The following is a 25,511-nucleotide window of genomic DNA, read 5'->3' on the forward strand; positions in this document are numbered from 1 at the left end:
TTACATTCTGATATTAAGGTATATTAGGCTACATATCTCAAAGAATGTGCAACTCTCACAGAGCACTTTACAAAAGTTAAACAAGTATATTAAATTAAACAAACAAAACTTGTTTGTCTTCAAGTCGGACTTGATATGACATGACTTGTGTACACTGTACAAATTCAGAAGTCATATGCCTTCATTTTAAAAAACAGCCAAACTAAAGAGTGCCTAAAAGGGTTAATTCCTTACACTTATTTTTGTGTACATGGAGTAAGAAAGGTCAAAATGTGTATTTTGATATTTGGTATGGGATTGGTAAACAAGTCTGTTTCTAATACATGAACAAAAACAATGCTTGCCGATTTTTGTACTCATCTTCAAACTTTTACATAAAGAGATAATATTATGCAAAATTCCGGGTAGGTGGGGCTCGTCAGCCCTGGAAGGCAGCCCATCTAGGAGAAGGAAAACTCTGAATCTAAACCTCCACTGCCTTGTGGCTATATCCACTCATGGAAAGGGCTTCAGGAGATAACCTCGAGGCAAAATCCGGAGCTGGAGTCCCGGAGGCACTTTGTGTCACTCTGCCAACTCCTGCGACGTTGCTGGAACCAGTTGTATTGGCTCTTGCCTCTCCACTGGACCATTTCAGCGACGTGGAGAGGGGGGATTTGCTGCTTGGGTAACAGCCTATCCTCCATATTATTTTACCCAGGCTTCGTGCTCTGGAGAGGACACTCCAGCTTTGCATACAGCGTCGAAACAACACGGGAAGTAGCAGTTACCGGTTATAAGTCTTTGCTCAGTTGGCGTAGAGCAGGACGCCAGGGGCTACTTCTGACGGTGGGAGAGGTCATTGCACCTCACTAGGTAGATACCGCCCGCCTTAAGCTGGGCAGCCCCCAGCCAGTAAGGTGCTACCTCGCCACGGTCTGTTAACTCCACGGGGTGCGTGGGGTTTAGGGTCAAACCCGACAAGCAGATCGATAACTGTGCACCATGCAACAATCGTAAGAAAACTTCTGCCCTAAAGCTGGGCACCTGGAATGTACGGACAATGACCCCTGGCTTTCCTGACTACGGCTTTCCTAACGACCTGCAAGAAATAGATGATGTGCGCAAGACAGCTGTCATTGACATGGAACTGAGTAGACTGCAGATGGACATTGTTGCCTTACAAGAGACAAGACTGCCAGACTCTGGATCTGTCAAAGAAAAAAACTTCTCATTCTTCTGGCAGGGAAAACCATCGAACGAGACCAGGGAATATGGTGTTGGCTTTGCAGTCAAAAATACTCTTCTGAGATGCATTGTTCCACCTACTGTGGGGAGTGAAAGAATCCTGTCTCTGCAGCTCCACTCATCAGCAGGACCAGTAACCCTCATTAGCGCATATGCACCAACATTGTCATCCACTCCAGAAGTGAAAGACAAATTCTACAACGATCTGGCAGCTACTATCAAAAAAGTCCCTGAAAGAGAGGCACTGTTCATTCTTGGAGACTTTAACGCTAGAGTTGGTGCTGATCATAATTCTTGGCCCACTTGTTTAGGCCGTTTTGGCATTGGAAAGATGAATGAAAATGGCCAACGCTTGCTGGAGTTTTGCTGCTATTATGGTCTTTGTGTCAGCAACACATTCTTTAACACGAAGCTGCAACACAGAGTTTCCTGGAGGCATCCAAGATCCAAGCATTGGCATCAGCTTGATCTAATCCTCACTAGACGTTCCAGCCTTCCTAGTATTACGATCACACGCAGTTACCAGAGTGCTGATTGTGATACTGATCATTCCCTGGTGTGTAGTAGAGTAAAACTACGAACAAAGAGAGTATATCACACGAAAAAGGAAGGAAGACCACGTATTGACATCAGCAAGACTTGCGATGAAAGAAAAGTGAAGGAATTTACCCAAGCACTTGAGGAAGCCCTTCCAGGTCCGGCTGATGCAAATGCATCTGAACGATGGGAACACTTCAAGAACACTGTCTATAACACCGCCTTGTCCACCTTTGGCAAGAAGACCAAAAAGATGGCTGACTGGTTCGAAGCCCATTCAGAGGAGTTAATGCCAGCCATCGAGGATAAGAGAAGAGCTCTAGCAGCATACAAAGCCTGTCCTAGCGAGTACAACTTGCAAGCTCTTCGAGCTGCTCGCAGTCAAGCCCAACAGGCTGCCAGGAGATGCTCCAATGATTATTGGCTCCAGCTCTGCTCTCAGATACAGTTAGCAGCGGACACAGGTAACATCAAAGGAATGTATGACGGTATCAAACAGGCCTTAGGTCCAATACAGAAGAAATCTGCTCCCCTGAAGTCTGCTACAGGTGTGCTTATCCAGGACCGAGCACAGCAGATGGAACGCTGGGTACAGCACTACTCTGAGCTATATTCCAGAGAGAATGTAGTAACCGAAGAAGCATTAAATAACATTGAGTGCCTGCCTGTCTTGGAAGAGCTGGACAACGAACCAACCCTAGCAGAAATAAAAGCGGCCTTGGACTCCCTCGCCTCCGGCAAGGCACCTGGAAAGGATAACATCCCTGCTGAAGTGCTGAAATGCGGTAAGGAGATCATCACCACCGAACTGTATGAAGTCTCTTGTCTCTGCTGGAGGGAAGGTGGAGTACCACAGGACATGAAGGATGCAAACATCGTCACATTGTACAAGAACAAAGGAGACAGGGGTGACTGCAATAACTACCGTGGCATCTCTCTTCTTAGTGTGGTAGGGAAGCTGCTTGCCCGTGTTGTGCTGAAGAGGCTCCAGGTGCTTGCAGATAGAGTCTATCCAGAATCACAGTGCGGATTTCGAGCTAATAGATCCACCACTGACATGGTATTCTCCCTCCGACAGCTGCAGGAGAAATGTAGGGAACAACAACAGCCACTCTTAGTGGCCTTCATAGACCTTACAAAAGCATTCGATCTGGTTAGCAGGGATGGCCTTTTTAAAATACTTCCCAAGATTGGATGTCCACCGCGTCTCCTTAACATCATCAGATCTTTCCATGAGGGAATGAAAGGCACTGTAGTTTTTGACGGCTCAACATCAGACCCCTTTGACATCCAAAGCGGAGTGAAACAGGGCTGTGTCCTCGCACCAACACTTTTTGGGATCTTTTTTGCTGTCATGCTGAAGCATGCCTTTGGAGCTGCAACCGAGGGCGTCTATCTCCGGACTAGATCAGATGGAAAGCTCTTTAATCTCTCTAGATTGAGAGCGAAGACCAAAGTCCAACTGAAATGCATGCGGGACTTCCTCTTCGCAGATGATGCAGCCATTGTTGCCCACTCTGCTGAAGACCTCCAACAACTCATGAATCATTTCAGCAAGGCCTGCCAAGACTTTGGACTAACAATCAGCCTGAAGAAAACACAAGTCATGGGCCAGGGCGTGGACTCACCTCCCTCTATTACCATCTCCACACAAGAATTGGAGGTTGTTCATGACTTTGTGTACCTCGGCTCAACCATCTCTGACACCCTCTCTCTAGATGTCGAGCTGGATAAACGCATTGGGAAAGCAGCCACCATGTTCTCTAGACTCACAAAGAGAGTATGGCTCAATAAGAAGCTGACGACACATACGAAGATTCAGGTTTATAGAGCCTGTGTTCTAAGCACACTCTTGTACTGCAGTGAGTCCTGGACCCTTTGTGCACGGCAGGAGAGGAAGCTGAACACCTTCCATATGCGTTGCCTCCGACGGATTTTTGGCATCACCTGGCAGGACAAAGTTCCAAACAGAGCAGTCCTAGAACAAGCTGGAATTTTCAGCATGAATACATTACTGAAACAGCGACGCCTACGTTGGCTTGGGCACATCGTGAGAATGGCTGATGGTCGGATTCCAAAGGATCTCCTCTATGGAGAATTAGTGCAGGGAAAGCGCCCCAGAGGGAGACCACAACTGCGATACAAGGACATCTGCAAGCGAGATCTGAAGGCCTTAGGAATAGACCTCAACAGATGGGAAACCCTGACATCTGACCGTTCAGCCTGGAGGCAGGCAGTGCATCACGGCCTCTCCCAATTTGAAGAGACTCTTGCCCAGCAGGCCGAGGCAAAGAGGAAGTCACATAAGCAGCAAAACCAGGGAGCCGGACAGGGGACAGACTGGGTCTGTCTTCAGTGTGGAAGGGACTGTCACTCTCGAATTGGCCTTCTCAGCCACACTAGGCGCTGTTCCAAGCCCTCCATACAGAGCACGCTACCATAGTCTTTCGAGACTGAAGGATGCCTAACTAACTATGCAAAATTATATTGCTACAAAATACTGTCATTTAGAAACATGTCTGTAAAGTCAGTTTTCAGTAAATATTCAACCATATAAACAGTCAACTATCTCTAGTGAAATTTACAGTAAACTTCTCCACCTTGTGAGTGGCACTGAAAAGAATTAATTTCAAATTTATTAACAGTAGCAAGATTAATGGCAGCAAGGAACTGGAAAGTAAAAAATGATTTCAGTTAAATGAATGGTATAAAGAAATCTTGAATATGTGGCTATTAATGATAATGATAAGTTAATATGTAATGTTAAACTAAAGAAAGGCTTGATAAGAAAAAAGATTATTTATATCTGGGGAGAATTTATCAAAATTGTGTTAATACAGAGGAAAGGCTGTGCACCTTCACAAGAGTCAATACAGTTTTGGAAGGAGAACGGGGCTCTGTAAATGGAGGAAAAACTGGTTATATCTCCAAATGATCACAATGGGGGAGAGCATATGATGTATTCTTTTATTATTTGTTGTTTTGTGTTATTAAGGTTTTTTTAGTCATTTCTTGTAGTTTTATTTTAATAATATGTAAATTTTAAAAACATTAAAAATGTTAGTGATACTGCAGTAATGTGCATATATTGCTGTAACACAATGGAAACATTTTGAGAATAGTTTTTTAAGAGACACAGAATGTATTAACTGCTGCTAAATACAAAAACGACACATTGATTTCTACAGGGAAAAGTGCTGAATGTGTCTGCTCACTCTTGGAAACCTATAGAACTGTGTTTCTCCAGAAATAAGACAGGGTCTTATATTAATTTTTGCTCCAAAAAACGCATTAGGGCTTATTTTTCAGGGGATGTTTATTTTACAGTCATGTCATCTTCTGGTTGCTGCACAACGCTGCACAATGGTGGAGGGCGGGGTTTCACTTAACTAGGGCTCTGTTTTGTGGTAGGGCTTATATTACGAGCATCCTGAAAAATCGTACTAGGGCTTATTTTCAGGTTAGGTCTTATTTTGGGGGAAACAGGGTATGTTAGCATGCTTACTTTGAGACACAACATTCCATGTGTTCAATTTTAAGGCATTTTTTCAAAAGAAGTATACTTACCAGGATTTTAGAAGTATAAGCACAGTTAACAGAAATTCCTGTTACAAGGTATGACAGAGTTTTCTCAGGTATAGCTTGTGGCTCTGGAATTTTTTTATAATGCTTTTCACTGATGTAAGCCTGGACAACCGTCATTCTGTTCATTGTCAATGTTCCTGTTTTATCTGAGCAAATGGCTGTTGCATTTCCCATTGTTTCACAAGCATCCAGATGTCTGACCAAGTTATTATCTTTCATCATTTTCTATTTTAAAAAGAGAAAGAAATAGAGTCAGCCTGAAGAACATTAACACTTTTTTTTTCGAAATAAAAAATCTGCCATTGTCTATGCCTAAGCTTAAGTTCCCAGACACACAGTGGAACCTCATATTGAAACTTCCTTCTTATATTCTAGACAAAAGATTAAAATCAAACAGCAGAATGAACATCCTGTACATTATTGTAACTTAATAGGAAAGAACTTTAGTGGAGTGCTGGGGAACCACCAGCTTCAAGGCTGCTTGGTTTCCCTGGAGTTTTCTCACACACCTTATGCTTTCTAAGTCTCACAGCCTGCTCTCTCCTCAGCAATGGCTTCCCTTTCCACTCATACCACATCTAGTGTTCTGGCACTACCCTCTTGGTTGCATTTCTTCCCTCTTTCTACTATAGTTCCTTTGTCTCATAGTAGCTTCCTCTGTGCCTTTATCCTTGAAAGATAGGAGAATTCAGTGAACCATTCAGACCCCCACAAAAATTCTCTCTCCTTCATTGCCTTCCAACACAGAGATGGTGGAAAAGGCTTTGGTGAGGACTCCATGGTTAGGGGAGTGGGTTGTAAGCAAGAGTTTGTAACCAAGGGAAGGTGGGATGCAAGAAGTCCTCAGAGTGGGAGACCTCTTAATTCAATCAGCTCCAAAGTATTTTCTTTGTGGTAGGATGTGACCATGCTGTACAGGTGGGTCACCAAAAGCAAAATGGGATGTGGTCATGTGTAAATAAATGGGAGGAAAATTAATAGGTAAATAAGGTACATGGTTGTGTAATAGAGCAGAGAAGTGTGTGGAGTGGAAAAAGGATGAATGGATGCTGGAGTAAAGTGTGGGAAGGCTTTATCCTTAACTACCACCACTGACATGGATTGTGTATAACGTATTAGCACATAGAAACTGAAACGTTCACACATACCTTTACAGAATAAGCCAGTGAGATAGTTACTGCTAGTGGAAGACCTTCTGGAACTGCCACAACCAGGACAGTAACTCCAATAATGAAGAACTTCACAAAATACTGAATATATATGGGTGTACATTCAGCAAGCCACGGGCGTTTCTGGATCCAGAAGGTGTCAATTACAAAATATAATACAAGTATGATGACTGTGACTGCAGACATCAGCAATCCTTTTAAATTGAGAAGAAAACCAGTTAATACTTCTTAAACTGACAAACTCTAAAATAATAAGAATCTAATAACTTTTTCTAGTTTTTATCTCAAGTCTTGTGTGATTGAAGATTTACAGTTGAATACTTAATAAATCTTCAAGAATCTGTAAAGGTAGTAAACAGTGATGTACATGGGATATGGGGAATATAATCCAACACACTGCAGTGGAAGGAACTGACCAGTAAAGATATTTTAATTTTATGGTGCATAGCTCAATGAAAATATTTACTCAATGGCTGAAATTCTATTGCTTATTGTAGCAAATTGCATTACAACAGGCCCAATGAATAAGTGGGGATTTGCTGAGTCAATTCCTTTGTAAGTCCCACTCATTCAAAAGGGTTTACTCCAGTTACAACTAAGCAACCAAGAACTTGTTGCTTTCAATTTGTGGCAACCATATCAATAAGCGACTTCAAACTGTCTTGTCCTCATCTGCCCTGCTCAGCTCTTGTGAAGTCAAGCCTGTGGCTTCCTTTAGGGACTCAATACATCTCGTATTCGGTCCCCCTCTTTTCTTGTTGCCTTCCACCTTTCGCAACATCATTGCCTTTTCCAAATAATCATGTTTTCTCATAATGTGACCAAGTAGGACTGTCTCGGTATTGATATTTTTGCCTCCAGAAATAGAATCTGTCTTTCTTGCAGTCCAGGGTATCCACAAAGCTCCCCTCCAGCACCACATTTCAAACAAATCAATTTTCCCTGTCAGCTTTCTTTACTGTCCAGCTTTCACACCTGTACATGGTGATCAGAAATAGAAGAGTGTGGACGCTCTTGGTCTTGGTCTCCAGTGACACATCCTTACACTTGATTATCTTTTCTCACTGCTTCTTTGCTGTCCTTACAAGTCTCTGTTTTCTTCTGATTTCTTAGCTGCTGTCACCATTAACTATTTCAATTTCTTCATTGTCAATGCTAAAGTTGTGCAATTCCCTAGTCATGATTTTTGTCTTTTTAACATTCAGCTGCAGTCCTGCATTGGCAGTTTCTTCTTTCAACTTTCTTTCTTTGCAATTAGGGGAAGCCCATTTGAAACAATGCAACTTATGGAGAAGCTGATTCATTAAATCCCCATTGATTCAATGACCTGCTACAGTAGAACTTATTACATTAAGGAACAGATTTTCAGCCAGCATGTGGCAGCTATGAAAAGTGATTTTCACATAAAGAACATTACATAAAATACCAAGCAAAACATCCAATATTGTAACACCTATATACAAATATACAGAGCATCGTTACTTGGACTATTGTATAGGTTTGGTTTTCACATCTTAAAGAGACCACTACAGAGCTCAAGAAGTGAAAGAGCAGGGCAGCCAAAAAGATTGGGTCACTGGAGCAGTTCTCCAATGGGGAAAAAATATCATGTCTTAGCTTTTTAGTGTAGACAAAAGATGACTAAACAGCAACATGACACCACATTTATAAAAATATATGTGGTATGGAGAAGAGAGATGTGCTATTTCCTCTCACATTACAAGAACCTGGGATTTTCCAGTGAAACTGTGTGAAACAAAGCACACAACAAAACTACCAATTTTGTTTCTGTAAGATATGGTGATGACTGGCAAGTTTGATGTCTTTAAAAGTAGGTTAGAAAAATTTATGGACAATAAGTTTATCAATGATGACCAGCACTAATGATGGTATACTGCCCTCAAGGAGGAGAGGCAGCAAGCCTCTGCATATCAACTGCTGTGAAACCACGGGAGATAGCTACTGATCTCATGTTCTGCTTGCAGGGCTATCCCCAGGAATGTGGTTGGCAAACAAGGCACTTGATTAGACAGGGCAGTAGTCTAGTCCAGACAGATTCTTCTGTTTTATCAACTTTTCAAGCAGTGCTTGCTAAGCATGCACACAGATCTTAAAAGGCAAGAAGCAAAGAGCACTAAATATATACTGATGTATATATATATCAATCAGGAAGGGTAGGAACAAACAGCACCCAACTGCAGAGAATCAACAAGCATGACGAAAGCGAAGATTCTTAACTATAGTACAAACAAGGCAGGTTCTGTTTTAAATATTTAATAGGAGATTTTGGAAACACCATAGGGAAACAGAAAAAAGTAGGGAAATGTCCAAAAACTGTAGGGCCAGAAGCATATTCTGAGATACCAGAAAAAGAACATAATTCTGTTCCATTTTTCACTTATTGTATGGTATTCTGTTATATAAGCTATGTTGAATTTGGTTTGCGAAAAAAGAGAAGATACATGTTTTATAAAACTCTACTAAAGCAAAAGAGCACATACCCCGTTTCCCTGAAAATAAGACCTAATCTGAAAATAAGCCCTAGTATGATTTTTCAGGATGCTCGTAATATAAGCCCTACCCCCAAAATAAGCCCCAGTTAAGTGAAAACCCACCCTCCACGACTGTGCAGCAACCAGAAGAAGATGACATGACTGTATTTGAATACATGTAGGTTATTGTACATGAAAAAACAAAAATAAAACATCCCCTGAAAATAAGCCCTAATGTGTTTTTAGAGCAAAAATTAATATAAGACCCTGTCTTATTTTCGGGGAAACACAATACTGCTGCAATACTCAGTTAAACTACTGCACTAACTAGTGCACAAACTTTAATGCTGATGTTTGTGAATCACTTTTAACACCACCTACTTAGCACTCTCAGTCTAATGGAGACCAAGTAATTACTCAAACAACACTGTTACAATTCACATTTCAATCTAAACAGATTTTTTTTATATAGAACAAAAACAGTGAAGACATACCAGCTTTGCCAATTTGAACTGCTAACTTAGTGAGCTTTCCTTGTAAAACTGATTTCTCTTTCTTGGGCATATTGTTTCTCTTTTTGTCATCCCCATCAACGCCATCTTCACTCTTCAGGGGCTGCATTTCCATAGCTGCACCATCCTGAGCTTTTGCTATGTTTACAGAAACACAAGCATATACAAATAACTTGTACGCAAACTCTAGAATTACTGTCAGTGCATGATTTAGTCTGTAACAGTGGCAATAAAGTTACCTTCCATGAAGTCAATTTCAGAAAACAGGCTTAATTTAATTTAATTTAGACGATGTGGGTCAAATTTCCAGTGCTTTAATAGCATACTGATATATCCACTTAGCAGTAAGCTGAATATCACCACAGTGTTTCCCATGCAAAATTCAAATGAACCCACATTCATCCAAGTTTTCTGAAGTTCCTAGAGCTTCAAAGGTAAAAGATATTCTCTTCTTTGGATTTAAAGACAAACTACATTTTCACTGCATTCTGTAGCTGTTTCTCAAAAAGATAACAGACATTCCTCACTGCCTTTTTTATTTCTCTGTATATTCCACAAGATCAGAGGATGGTGAGGTAGGGGTGGCATCAATCGCTGGTGGTGAAGCCAAACCACAACATCCATGTCACTCAGTCCTTACAGTTCAGTACCTAAATGACTGAGATGTACGAGGCTTTAGGAGGGTATGGATTTATTAGAATATAACTCTTTGTGCCAACAAATATGCTAAAAGTTGCTGCTTGACTTTACATGTGTCTTGGTAGCACACTGTAATTTCCCCAGGAAGTAAAACATCGGTAGAGAAAAATACCACATCATTATTCTTAAGAGGAGAAAACTCAGAAAAGCTAACATTTTCAGAAGCAGTTCCACATTTACAGCAACAGTGTTAAAAGGGCACAGTATCACTTCATTTCTCTACCACACGTGAGTGCCATCAGTAACTTGGAACCCCATTTATAATTCCAGATTAATCAGTACTCCCACTTTATCTGTTAATCTATTAACACTCAAGTAAGTTCATTTAAGGTGTTTGGGGGAGGGGTGGAAGATTCTGATAAAGGAGAAGAAAATGGAACTCATGAACTAGTGATCCATTACCATTTGTAACAAATTTAGGGATGAAATTGCAAGAATCGTAAGAATATATTTCCACTAGTTTTGTTGTTGAGCTATGCTAGTATCCAAATATTAAATTGTGAGGGCATGTAATATCTATTACAGCAAGTCTGGTTCACCGAAAACATTCAGCTTTATGTCATAAATACTATTTGTTACCTTTGTTACGATTTTCAATAGCACCATCTTGTTTTTTACCTGCAAATGAAAAACAGGAATTGCTTACAGAAATAACTGCATACAAAAAGTTACAGAAGAGAATTCTGCTGTTCTTTTTTTCTACATCCGTTAAGGATTAACGGCACAGAGACTTCATTCTTGTAATTTCAGAAATGCTTAATTCTGTGCTGGACAGTGTTCTTTCAGAACAGTATGTTATGATAATAAAGTATTTATATTCCTCCCCTCCAATTAACACAAGGTTATGCTAGTAAAAAACGAGGTGTAAATTCAAAAAAACCCAAGCTGATAGGCACTCCAGGTGACTGTTCTCTCTCAGCCTCCACAGTCTTAAATTCAGAAATTCTTGCTAAAATTTTCCATGAACCACATAATATATGGTACTCATATATTGCTGGATAGCGCAGTGGTTTTGGTATCTGGCTGTGGAGCCAGAGATTGAGAGTTTGATTCCCCACGGTGCCTCCTTGACAGGAGCTGGACTCAATGATCCACAGAGTCCCTTCCAGCTCTGCAGTTCTAGGATATTGTTTATTGGACTGGTTTCTGTAAGAATATTGAAAATAACATTTGTTCAACACGGAGAAAATTTCCCCAAATTGCTTGTCCTGAATTTGATACTGCATATTAGAAAATATTTACTAGAAACTTACAAAAGAACAAGCAAGAAAAAGAGTGGTGGGAAAGTTGGGAAGCACACTCCCTGATCCAGGTTTAAGCTGTTTCTGCTTCCATAATATGCTCTGTAGAACTTTCCATTATCTGACAGACCTCACTTAACACATTCTATCCTTCTGATACTATTAAGAGCACTTGAGTGAAAACTGATTATGTTGAAGTGGGTAGTAAACTGTCAGCCAAAGCTAATTTAGAGATAGGAGAGTTCATGAGTTACAGTGGTGCCTCGCTTTACAATTGCCCCTCATTACGATGAAACCGCATTACGGCAATCTTTTTGAGATCGCAAAACGATGGTCTAAATGAGGGGATTTCACTTTGTGATGATCGGTTCCCTGCTTCAGGAACCGATTCTTCGCAAAATGACAATTTTCCTCCAGCTGATCGGCGGTTTCAAAATGGCCACCGGGTAAATAAAATGGCTCCCCGCTGTGTTTAGGGATGGATTCCTCGCAAGACAGCCACCGAAAATGGCCGCCCTACGGAGGATCTTCACTGGACAGTGAGTTTCCAGCCCATTGGAACGCATTGAAGGGGTTTCAATGGGCTTTTTATTTTCGCATTACGACGTTTTTGTTCTACAGCGATTTCGCTGGAACAGATTAATGTCGTAATGCGAGGCACCACTGTATTTTGCACGGCTGAAGGGGAGGGGAGCACTTTGTTCTGAGTTCCACACAGACATTTTGTATCTGTTTGAATAGCCAATGTGTATTTTTTTAAAAAAAATAGATTCTTAAAATGTATGCTTACTTTTCTTATCCTTTTTCTCTTTTTCCTTCTTTTCTTCTTCATCATCACCTCCAGCACCAAGCAAGGTGAAGATAATTCCAGTTTGTGAGTTGACACCTACAGCAGTAACTACCATTCTTCCAGAACCTTCCATTACATGAGTCCCTGAAAGGCAAGGTTTGTGAAGAGTTTAGAATCTTGGTACAGTTTAGTGAAAAATATGCTACAGTTCCATGACTCTTTTGCAACTGACGTTGGTTTGGTAAGAAAAAGTATAGTCAGAAAATATAAAAAGGCAAAAGATTTTAAAATAACAGACATTCAGAATCAATTCACAATAATGAGATAAACAACAGCCATTTGAAATTCCTGTATCTGCTTATTTCTAGACTTTACATGGATAGCGTGGCCTAAAACCAACATTATGCTACAACTAAATTACCACCAACAAAGACGTTTCTTTTCTTCTGCTTCTCTTCCCCAAGCTTTTCTGAACTGTGGACCAGTTGGGAGCAGGGTCCATGCACGGGGTGTGGAGCACCCCCCGTGCTTGCAGGAAGGTGGGGCGTGTGAGCGGGTGTATGAGCGGTGGGGCGGAGCATGCTCACGCACCTGCAAGGATGGGTGGGACATGTTTGTAGGTGGGTGGGCCCTGCGTAAGGGTGGTGCACGTGGGGGGAGTGCATGCGGGGGTGGGGATCTGTCTCCGTGGTCCAGTCCTGCCATGGCCATGGACTGGCATCAGGCCGTAGACTGGGGGTTGGGGACCCCTGCTCTACAGCTCTTAGTGTTACCCATGTTATCTGGAGCAGGCTTTTGGGACAAACAGGGATTTGTAGAGGACAGAGAACTTGCCTCCTTTTAATACCACCAACAGAAGTGATTATATTGGCAGTCATACTCTCTTGGATCCTAGCCAGCGATTGCAATAGTAACCCAAAGATAGGTGACCATCCTTTAGTGACAACCAAAATTTGAACTTAGAACCTTAAATGTTTTTTGTGGACACTCAGTATTGTAATTACTTTTATGGTGATATCTGTACACTAGCTGCTTATGAACCAGGAAGCAGCACATGCAGGATAAGTGTTATTTCACGGTTACCATGATCTAATCATGACACAGAGGGAGAAAATGATTATTTTAAGTTACAAAGTTTGGGACAAACTATTTTCATGACAGTAAAGGCAGATCTTCACAATATGAAAGGTCACAAGAAGAGTCTCCCAGTATTCTTTTCCCACTCCTACAGTGGGAAACATAAAATGACCACAATTCAACAGACAGCTCAAGTAAAGTTATGCATTAGTGCCTAAAGAAGATGAAATTGTGAACTCTTCAAGGACAGTGTTGCCTAATACAACATGGTAGAAATGTATATAGGATAGCATGATTTAGGCATCCTTCTGATACCGGAGCAGAATCAACTGCTATATCAATTAGTATAACCCTTAGCAGAGAAAATACAGGCCTCAGAGAAACTAGGCCCAGGAACATTCACACATAGTATACTGTCACTGTAACGCTTTTGTTTTGCCCATCCTCCTTTCGATCTGGTAGATGGCCTGGTCCTGGAATGCAGGCAGGAGGAAACCAGTGATAACAGGTCAAAACATTCACACCAGTAATCCTGTCTGCCACCTGCTCTCCTAGGTGAGTGACCTGAAAGCCGATGCTCATAGACAGGGGGGTGACCTGAAAGACGGTGCCCCTGGTGGGGCCCAGGGGTCTCGTTGGCAACCTCCCCTCTGCTGTGAAGACGCCCCATCCCTTGTGCTGAGGCTGTGGCCTGCGACACCTGGGGGTGAAAGCCAGTGCATAGCGAATAGAGGTCTGCTTGTGATACATGTATGGGTTGGGTGTCCCCCTGGGTGCCCTTGGAGGAAGACCTGGACAGGCGGTACACTTGCGAGGCATGGGAACGTGTGCGAGCAAGGTACACCTGGTAAGGGGGACGCCCCTCAGCTGTGTTCTGGAAAACTGGAGAGAGCTTGTGGGCAGGTGATCAGGGCTGATGAAGAGACACACGATTAAATTATGTACAGAAATTTGGCCAGCGGCTCTTTCTTTGTCACCTCTGTGGCCCTCTGAAGGAAGCTTCGCTTCGGAGTGTTTGGTTTTCCTGGTTGATTGGGCAGAGGAGGCAACAAAGAGGGAGGAGGAAGATCATCTGAGATTCATAGGCTGTTTTGCCTCAGTAGCGCAGCCAGAAAGATACAAGGGAGATTTAAAGTTAGTCCCTCTGAAGAAGAACAAGAACCCATATGGTTCTATGGTTTATATAGCTCCCCCCACCAACACCAAACCTGCAAGGATATTATAAAGTTTTAGTGGCAGCTCTTAACGAATATAAGGAAACACAAAAAGACAAGGCAGGTGAGAAAGAAAGGAGAAAACAGACTCAGCAACAGGAGAAGCGTCGGGACTTCCCCTTCCTCCTCCCCTGCCCCCAGACGAGTTCTTGGAGAGGAGAGTGAGGATGAAGTCAGTTCCACACAAAAGCGTAGAGGCCGGAGGGAGCTGAGGCTTTCGGGATCCCCTCCAGTAACCAGGAAAAATCAGAAGCAGGAGGAGGAACATAAAAGGAGAGACAAAAGTAGCTCCACATTCCAGGGGGGGGGGGGGGGGGCTTGAGACGCTAGGAAAAAATTTTGACTATGGAATCCCACAGAAACATGCAGGGTCATGCAGGATGTAAATGACTTACTGTTAGCAGAGGACCAGAGTACAGTGGTGCCCCGATGATAATCAGTTCCAGGAAAATCACTGTTAAGCGAAACTGTCGTCATGCGAAAAACAATTCCCCATTGGAATGCATTGAAACTCATTTAATGTGTTCCAATGGGGAAATTACCTCATCGTCCACCAAAGAATCCATTTTCCCAGTGCTGATCAGCTGTTAAAATGGCTGCCCTGCGAAACATGGGTCCGGAAAACACAGGGCAGCCATTTTGCGGAGCAGGAAAAATCGTTGTTTTGCGAACAAACGGTTCGCAAAGCAAGGACCTAACCATTGTCAAACGAAAATCCCCCATAGGAAATGTCATTTTTGCGATCGCTATAGCGATCGCAAAAAAGTCATCGTCATACGATTTCATCGTTCTGCGGGGTCGTCATGCGGGGCACCACTGTACGTGTTTGGAAGTCTTTATTGACCTCAACTTCCTGGGATACAAAGGCTTCAGAGTTTTGAAGGACAAAACACAGGTTGTAAGGACAGATGTGAGTTATTTGGATTTTTTATTATTATTATTATTATTTTGAAAGGACAGAGAAAGTTGACAATGGATAGAAAGAACACTATTTGCCAAGTTCCCCTCCCAGACGCTAAGCGGGGCTGGTGTACATTCATAGGCATGGCGGGATTCTGCAAAAATGTGGATTTAAAATTTTTCTGTTTTGGCACCCCTCCCCCATATGAGGCACTTAAAGGGCCAGGGGACAGGGTGGAAAATGTGCCATGCATTAAAAAGGCTTTTACGCTCATAAAGCAGAAGCTGCTCTCTGTCCCAGCTCTCTCTGCCTGACACAGAATGGCCATTTGAATTGTTTGTTCATGAGCGAGACGGCATGGCACTTGGGGTCTCACGCAAAGGATCAGCAGCTGGCGGAGGCCAGTGACCTACCTTTCAAAGTTGTTGGACACAGTGTCCAAGAGCTGGCCCTTATGTTTATGAGCCGTAGCAGTCGCTGTCCTTCTCACAAAGGAGGCACACTAATTTTTGTTGGGAGCACTGTAACAGTACATGTGCCCCACACTGTAGTGACGGTGCTGGAACAAAGGGGGGGGCTCTGGCTTTCAAATGCTCACCTTTGCAAATACCAAGCATTGCTTTTAGATAGCCTGAAGCTATGACTGATTACGAGTACATGTCTGAACCCTTCTGCCACCCTTCTGTCCTCGCCTTAAGTAGTCTCAAGAGACTTATGGTAATGTGCTCCGGATAGAGGACTTGGAACAGCGTCTAGTGTGGCTGAGAAGGCCAACTTGACAGTGACAACCCCTTCTACACTGAAGAAAAAACAATCTATCCCCTGTCCAGCTCCCTGATTTTGCTCATTTCAGGACTTCCTCTTTGCCTTGGCCTGCTGGATAAGTGTCTCTTCAAAATGGGTGAGGCCATGACGCACCTCCAAGCTGAACACTCAGATGTCAAAGTTTCCCATCTGTTGAGGTCCATTCCTAAGGCCTTCAGATCCTGCTTACAGATATCCTTGTATCGCAGCTGTGGTCTCCCTCTGGGGCACTTTCCCTGCACTAATTCTCTATACAGGAGATCTTTTGGAATCTGCCCGTCAGCCATTCTCACGATATGCCCAAGCCAATGTAGACGTCATTGTTTCAGTAATGTATACATACTAAAAATTCCAGCTCGTTCTAGGATTACTCTATTTGGAACTTTGCCCTGCCAGCTGATACCAAAAATGTTTCAGAGACAACATATATGGAATGTGTTCAGCTTCCTCTCCTGCCATGCACAAAGGGTCCAGGACTCACTGCAGTACAGGAGTGTGCTCAGGACACAGGCGCTATAAACCTGGATCTTGGTATATGCCATCAGCTTCTTATTAAGCCAGACTCTTTTTGTGAGTCTAGAGAACATGGTAGCTACTTTGCCAATGTGTTTATCCAGCTCGACATCTAGGGAGAGAGTGTCAGAGATTGTTGAGCCAAGGTACACAAAGTCATGAACAACCTCCAGTTCTTGTGTGGAGATGTTAATAGAGGGAGATGAGTCCACAAGCCCATGACTTGTGTTTTCTCCAGGCTGATTGTTAATCCAAAGTCTTGACAGGCCTTGCTAAAGCGATTCATTAGTTGTTGGAGGTCTTCAGCAGAATGGGCAACATCAGCTACATCATCGGCAAAGAAAAAGTCCCACATGCATTTCAGCTGGACTTTGAGAGCGAAAACCAATCTAGAGAGATTAAAGAGCTTTCCATCTGATCTAGTTCTGTTGCGCTTCCAAAGGCGTTCTTCAGCATGACAGTAAAAAAGATCCCAAACAGGCACAGGGACATAGCCCTGTTTCACTCTGCTTCAGATGTCAAAAAGATCTGATGTTGAGCCATCAAAAACTACAGTGCCTTTCATTTCCTCATGAAAGGACCTGATGATGTTAAGGAGTCAGGGTGGACATCCAATCTTGGGAAGCATTTTAAAAAGGCAGTCCCTGCTAACCAAATCAAAGGCCTTTGTAAGATCTATGAAGGCCACAAAGAGTGGCTGTTGTTGTTCCCTACATTTCTCCTGCAACTATCTGAGGGAAAATACCATGTCAGTGGTGGATCTATTAGCTCAAAATCCACAAAGTGACTCTGTCTGCAAGCCCTTGGAGTCTCTTCAGCTCAACATGGGCAAGCAGCTTCCCTACAATGCTGAGAAGAGAGGTGCCACGGTAATTATTGCAGTCGCCCCTGTCTCCTTTGTTCTTATACAATGTGACAATGTTTGCACCCTTCATGTCCTGTGGTACTCCACCTTCCCTCCAGCAAAGACAAAGATTTCATACAGCTCGGTGATGATGATCTCTTTATAGCACTCCAGCAGGGATGTTATCTTTCCCAGGTGCCTTGCCGGAGGTGAAGGAATCCAAGGCCACTTTTTGCTGCAGTTGGTTCGCTGTCCAAGTCTTCCAAGACAGGCAGGCACTCAATGTTATTTAATGCCTCTTTGGTTACTACATTCTCTCTGGAATACAGCTCAGAATAGTGCTGCACCCAGTGCTCCATCTGCTGTGCAGGAGAGCATGATGATCAGTTTCTATTCCATCTCCTTTTTTCCCCAGGATAAAAAGTTTCTGCACTGAACACTAGATTTGGGATGTCTGAAGCTGATTTTGCAACCTATGTACACAACAGGGCACATATATGTTAAACAACTTGTGCAAGAACAAGAGTAACCTGTAGGCCTAGAAAACTTCAGAGCTTTGATAACATGGGATTGGAAGAAGTTAAGACTTAAACACACCCTCACTGCTCCAGTGCTTTCAGCTTTCACTTGCTCTTGGTAAACAGGAATTAAGAAAGGATAGGCCATCTCGCATCTTCCTCTTCTGCATACCAACAGAACCTCTCTGGTGGCTAATCCTACTCAGTATACTGTACATCAAATGCACATACAGTTCCTAATTTCATTTCTGATTTCTCAATCATCAGTGGAGTAAGACCACATGGCTAATTAAGAGCAAGGTAACATGACTAACTCCATTAGGGAGGGGTTTGAGATACAGTGGTGCCTCGCTAGACGATTGCCTCATGGGACGAAAAACCCGCAAGATTATTGGTTTTTGAGATCACTATGGTGCCTCGCAAGACGGTTTTTTCTATGACTGTGCTTCACAAGACTTTTTTTTTGAGGCTGATGCTTTGAAACCTTTTTTTTAGACCGATGCTTCACAAGACTTTTGTTTTTAGACCGATGCATAGGTGGTGCCTCGCAAGATGATTTTTTTCACAAGATGATGATTTTAGTGGAATGAATTAAAATCGTCTTGCGAGGCACCACTGTATAAAGCCAAAGAGCCATCTGGAATTTCTTTTGAAGGATCTTTGAAAAGGAAATCAAAATAAGTAACTAAGTAAGTTAATATTGAGGATGTAATTGTCCTTCTAGATTCTGTATCTGGTCCAGAAGACACCTATCCTGATATTGTGACTGGCCAAATGTGTTTTGTGAAAATATATCTGATGCCATCTGGAAAGAGAGAAAGATAGGCCTGAACCTGGGTCACAGCCACAAGCCTCTGAATGTCAGAGTATGAATTATCCAGCAAAAAAGCAGGTCTTCACAATTCACAAGCCATCTGCACAGATGAAACATGAAATACTGTAATGCTTGTTTGTACTCCACATGCATTCCTATAGAAACAAACAAAGCCCACTGGGATATGGAAGAGCATCTGCATTATTATGCCTACAGAAGCTTTTATATGCAATCCAGATATGACACGTGTTCTAACTAGCCTGTTTAGCCATGCTACTTTTCTCTCCTATGCTAAATGTTCAAAAACGTTGTATACTGAGGTGAGTGAAAACCTCTGCACTGGTGCAAAACAGATTGCACAAGATGGTACGAAAGGAGGAAGCGCTGGAAAGAGAGGAAAATATGGTATGTTGAAGAAAAAAATGGGCTTCTGGATAGATTGTTGTAATGTAGAAATTACAGAAAGTACTATAGAGGGCAGAACAATGATCAAAAAACACAGTATGCTGAGATTCGTGATTGAGAAGACAGAAGGTGAAGGTACCTGTAGTGGTACAGACACATCTCTTGCTGTGGGGCATTCAGAGGCAGAGGGATGGTTTAATAGAGATGAAAGAAAGAAGACAGCTATTTAATGCAGGGTTGAGAAAATTAATAGTATGGGCTGAACAGCCCTGCTAACTTAACATGTTAAAGTGGCCCTCGGAGGAATCTGCATTCATAAGGCCGTTTTCATCATGGCTACCTTAATATGTCTTGTGTTCAGACAACAGAAAATTATAACAAATGTAATGATACTATGTTTGGTCTAATGATTTAATATACCACAGTTATTATAAATAAACAAAAATATCAAATTGCTCATGGTGTAAATCATTTTTTTCGGGAGAAATGGTCTTACACTGCAACAAACTGCAAGACGGTGCACCATATATTAGCATTTACATAATTACATGCAACTTTACCTTCAATCTTCTAATGTACAGAACAACTATATCCAGCCCTGTATATATGGAGTACAAATGAGCTTCTAATGGCATACTATAAATCTAATGCTGCAAAAACTCCCGCACACCCAGGTATGAAGGTATTCCACCAAGCAAAATAGAGTAAGATTAGTATCTTGTGTTCTGTTACAACCCATTCACTTTCATAAGGTCTGTAAAGACAAAGCCTATCTTGCCATAGTCTATCCCTTTCTTTCTAAATTTTATCCCGCCTTTTCACTACAAATAGTATTCCACTTGGCTAATAAACATCACCAATACAAAAATGAACAGACCAACCCATTAAAATATTTGCAACAAAAAGTGTTTAAAATATCATATTGAAGTATTAATGACACTGGGCAACATCCAGCTATATACAGTTTTATCACTCTCTCAGACAACAAATACAGGCAGCAAGTGCTGACAGAAACAGATGAAAAACAAGTGCTTGCAAATGAGAGTTCAATATACCCAGGGACAAACCTTAAGTTTACAGAATCAAAAATCAACAAACAACAACAAGAAGAATAATGCAAGAACTTCCATAAACAGCCCAATTAACATATTTAGCAGGTACAGAATAATAATTTAAGTTTTTTTTTAAAACATAAATCTTAAGGAGAAGTAATGGCCTGGTCAAGAATGGCAAAGCTGACTGGTACCATATCATATGCTTAAAATTCAGTGCAATATTTTATTGCTAACTCCATGCATTAAGTTCTTCTTCATGAAGATACCATTACCCTCTATATTGTAATTAATGATTTACTCCCAAGTGGCTTATGATTAATTAAAATTACCATTCATATTAAATCTGTATAGTGGTTAAGACTCATTGCAAGGCAGTAACAATTGCAAAGAATGCATGCTGGAATGCATAACTTTCGTAGTTTAACCACATAACTCACTTCACCTTTGAGTCATCTCATTAAAAACAAAAATCACTTCATATATTAAACAGCTAATTAACATATGCTGGCTAAATAGGCAAAATGCAAGAGATCACTAAACCAGCACTGGCAATTTCTTATAAAACTGCTCTGTGTTTAATTTTAAGGAATGTGGCTGTATTGCAGCTACAAACACTTGCATAAACTAATCACATTAAAGGATGCTTGTATGTCTGAAACCCTAGCTGGTTCTTAAGTCCTATCTTTTTGGTCCCAGGGAGGTTAAAAGCATAATACATAATACATAAGAGCACTAGATCTTAGCACACTGTTACCTGGGAAGACAATGTTTCACATAACCTAGATCTCTAGATGTAGGAAACTTTGTCCAGTTTCCAAAATACCTGAAGCCCAGATCTTAGCTATCATCTAATCACCTACCTGAGAGCAACATAGGATCTCGATCCAATGTTTTCTTAACATGATCAGATTCTCCAGTCAGTGAGCTTTCATCAATTTTGAGGTCATTTCCTTGTATAAGTACACCATCTGCTGGTAAAAGGTCACCTAAAAAAGAAGACAATATCTACTTTTAACATAAGCTACTCTTTGAAATACTTTCAACCCAGTACATTTCCAGGAATAGAAATAAAATAAATAGGTATATTTACCATATTTTACTTGTGCAATGTCACCAACGACTATATCAGCTATAGGAATCTGGATGACTTGGCCACCCCTGATGACGGTGAACTTCTGTTCTTGTTCAATGCGGCTTTGCAACCCCCTAAACTGTTTTTCTTTACTCCAGTCATTGAAAGCTGTGACTAATACCACACAAACGACAGACAAAAGGATTGCAGCCCCTTCAATCCATCCTGTTTCAGCTTCTTCTTCTTCCTCTCCAACTGATACTGTTCCACATACTGCAAACAAGCAAACAATCAGCACTTCGTACTGAAATCTGCAATCACTGAAACCTTGATTATACAAGTTACCTAATCACTGATCATGTCCCCATAGCAAAGCAATCTTGAGATTTCCCCCCACCCCAAAGCAACAATACAAATAAGGTGGTACTGTATACAAATTAGAGTCATGTCAGGTTTAAAATAAAAATAGGCAACATGGCCCAAACTGGCATGTACTGTATTTCTTTAGCCACTTCGGCGACTTCACAGGGGTCTCTACTGTTGCTACTATTGCTACTACACTGTGAAAAGCACAAAGCATGTTTTAGTTTGAAAACTGGTGGTACAGCAGCAATTATCCCTCTCAACTATTAAATATTTCTACTTTAAAGCAGTGCATGTAGTAGAAGCATATACCTTTTATTGAATCCAATATAATAAAAAGAATACTGAAACACCAGCATACAGCATGTTTTCCCCCCAATCCTCCACTCATCTATAATGTATGCACACTCCTTGCATATGAGAAAGCACTAGTAATTTGCCCTACATGTAATACTGGCATCCTATACTGTATATTTCTCTCATTATGTTTTCACAGTGCAAGTTTATCTGGCTCAGAGTGATTTTAGGTATATATGTGTTCTGTCAACCAAACACTACATTCCACCCAAGAAAAAGAGGAATGGTGATAGTGGGCACAAGAAAAATTGTTATTATTCTGGTGTTAAGTTCATCAGAAAGATATTTTTCAGTTCACTCTGAGAGATTAAGTACACCAATTATCATATGTGATTATGATTATGTAAATTGAAAAAGGTATGGTGAGAGGGATGTACTCATCCTTACCAGAATTGATCTGTATGCACATCAGGACCTTCCTTCTAACAAATCTCAGCATGGGGAAAGGTCCTTCACAAAAGGAGGGCTACAGGATTGAAACGGGAACCTGCTCTACTAGCAGATACCATTGTGCTGATTAACAGATACTACTGAATGCAAGTCAGAGGAAGCCCAACTAATCTACTTTGCCCAGGAGAATGCTTGGTCAGTTACCTTATCTATGTTAATCAGAGCAAGCAAGATTCTGGCTTTAAAAAGGGTAGAGGAATGCAAGAGTTGTGCTTGATCCTCTCCACTGGTCTCCAAACTGACCTTTGCAGTCACTGGGGGGGGGGGGGGAACAAAACACTCGAACTAGTTTTCCCTACTTCCAAGTAGTAAATATGAGGGACACATGGTAAATAATTTTTATTTCTCATTTTCTCTCATTTTCTCTGATGGGGTTCCTATTTGAAACTAGCAGTTTAAGCATCGTAAAATGTTTGTGTAAAGATTCCATTTTTGATAACAAGGCTGTATATTTTGACTAGCTCAGTGTTTTACAAGTTGTGCCTATGCATGTTAACTCAGAAATGACAACGATCAAGTTTAGTGGAGCTTTGTAAATATTCCAAATACTGCAGTTCTAGGCTAAGATCCAGTGATGTACTTCTGTATTCAGCACCAGCACAACCAGGACTTTCTCTTCGGCCTTCTCCTGCTGCAGCCCTCCACAGATTCTCTAGCCCTTTGAAACAGGTATGAGGTTGTGGGTGGAGGGAGAGACATGGCTGATTCTGGCAGAATTTATTTATTAAACCGAGGAATGCTGTTCTGAAATTGGAAGTTACTAGCTGGCCACTAATAACTTCCAATTCCTATGGAAGCCCTTTTAAGACACAGAACAGGCCCTACAGAAGGTGAAATTAAAGAGGAAGACTCTTTGAAAAGCTGGTAATTTTTTCTTCATTTTTCATAAATTTCTTGAACAGAAGATTAAGCACCTTATAGGTAAGTTCTATTTCCTCCCATATACTGTATTGTGCCTGCTTTTTGTTGTACAATCCCATACAAAACATGATGTTTGAACTTCTATATTTGGGAAAAGAGTCCTAATTTTTTAAGGGAAAAATCAGGCTTGAAAATCAGATACTGGCTTTAAAAAAAAACAACCCTCCAAAACATTTACAGTGGTGCCTCGCATAACGATGTTAATTGGTTACGAAAAAAAAAGTTATGTGAAAACATCGTTATGTGAAGCACCATTTCCCATAGCAATGCATTGAAAATTGGAACTGATTATCCGGTTTTCTCCCTCCCCCCGCGGCTTGGATCTGACCCACGGCGGCTACCTCAGCCATGGCTGGATTCCCTAGAGTCCGGCCATGGCTGGGGTAGCCGCCGCGGCTCGGATCCAAGGCGCGGGGGGAGGGTGGTGGGATTGGAATGCCTTTCAGGCATCCCAATCCCACCACCCTCCCAGCCTCCCCCCCCACGGCTTGGATCAAAGCCGTGGGGGGAGGCTGGGTGCGGACACCCCCCCCCCACCCAGCAGCCACCGCTTGAAGCCTCCCCGTGTCGCTTTCCCCAGCCATTCTCGGACTTCCAGGCGTCCGAGAACGGCTGGGGTAGGCGGCGCGGGGAGGTTACCGGCATCGGAGACAGGGGGGGGAATCGGGAAGGCTTGAAGCCTACCCGCGCCGCTTACCCAGGCTGATTTCGGACTTCTGGAAGACCGAGAACGGCCTGGGTAAGCGGCGCAGGTAGGCTTCAACCCTTCCCGATCCCCCCCCTGTCCCCGCCGCTTAAAGCCTCCTTGCGCTGCCTACCCCGGCCGTTCTCGGACACCTAGGTGGAAGTCCGAGAACGGCCTGGGTAAGCGGTGCGGCTAGGCTTCAAGCCTTCCCGATCCCCCCCACCCTGTCCCCGATGCTTGAAGCCTCCCCGCGCCGCTTTCCCCAGCCGTTCTAGGACTTCCAGAAGTCCGAGAACGGCCGGGGAGGCGGCGCGGGGAGGCTGCCGGCGGCGGGGACAGGGTGGGGGGGTGTCCGGAAGCCTGGAAGCCTTCGACACCCCCGTACCCTTCCCCCGCCGCCGCTGAGAGCCTTCCGAGCTCTCAAAGGGCTTTCTCCAATATTGGAGGGGGCCCTTTGAGAGCTCGGAAGGGAATTGTCGGCAGGGGATGGTGGCTTCGGGGTCCTTCCGAGGCCGCAGCCCACTGCTGACATTTTCCCCCAGCTGAGCGGCGGGGCTTCAAAGCTCCCTCTGCTCAGCTGGGGGAAAATGGTGCCTATGGGGAAAAATCGCAAAGCGATTTTTCCCCATAGGCAAGATCGTAGTGCTATCGCAAAAGCGATGGCAAAAAAGCCATCGCTATGCGATTTCTTCGTTAAACAGGGCGCTCGTTATATGAGGCACCACTGTATTCTGTAATGTGCATTTTAGCACTATAAATTTTCTATTTTAACGGCCAGAATCCAGATCATCACTATGTAATGTAAATGTCTATTATTTACCAGGTGTTATACCTAGGCAATACAGATCGTGCAATCAGTCATGTGGTTCTCACTGCAGCTGCTCAATGCACGGTGTAAGTACTTCATGGATAGTGGTCCTGCCATGGTGCTACTACAGCTATCATGGGTATAATGTTAAGTTATTCCTGTGGAGCTATACAACAGCCAGTACGTTCGATGAATTATAAGTGGCTGACTGGAACCAAACTACTTACATTTCAGGCCAACAATATTATAGTGCAGCAGCATCTGCTGAATGTTTGACAGGGAACACAAGTCTGGAGAGGGAGCCCCTGGTTTGTATCACTGCAAATATGGAAATCTGTTTGTCTTATCAGATTTCATATTTATCTCAATAAGTACTGAAAAAATTATCTGTTGGCTTGGTACAATTTTATCATGTTTAAATATGTTCACGTTTACCAGCACTGTTATATCCCACTATC

General features: G+C 42.4%; 1 protein-coding gene across 8 annotated transcripts in view; it reads right to left on the reverse strand.

The window, feature by feature from the left end:
- The window catches only part of ATP2B1 (ATPase plasma membrane Ca2+ transporting 1), an 87,222-nt gene that overhangs the window by 19,061 nt on the left and 42,650 nt on the right, over positions 1-25,511 (reverse strand). For all 8 annotated transcript variants that reach the window (XM_020777462.3, XM_078394819.1, XM_020777465.3 and 5 more), the window contains exons 4-10: positions 21,488-21,742; positions 21,258-21,383; positions 12,253-12,396; positions 10,801-10,839; positions 9,505-9,660; positions 6,498-6,712; positions 5,332-5,574 (exon numbers count right to left, since the gene is read on the reverse strand). In XM_020777462.3, coding sequence (XP_020633121.2) covers positions 5,332-5,574; positions 6,498-6,712; positions 9,505-9,660; positions 10,801-10,839; positions 12,253-12,396; positions 21,258-21,383; positions 21,488-21,742 — 1,178 coding nt within the window. The remainder of the gene's footprint in view (positions 1-5,331; positions 5,575-6,497; positions 6,713-9,504; positions 9,661-10,800; positions 10,840-12,252; positions 12,397-21,257; positions 21,384-21,487; positions 21,743-25,511) is intronic.

Source organism: Pogona vitticeps, chromosome 5 (assembly GCF_051106095.1).
Source record: "Pogona vitticeps strain Pit_001003342236 chromosome 5, PviZW2.1, whole genome shotgun sequence".
NCBI lineage: Eukaryota > Metazoa > Chordata > Lepidosauria > Squamata > Agamidae > Pogona > Pogona vitticeps.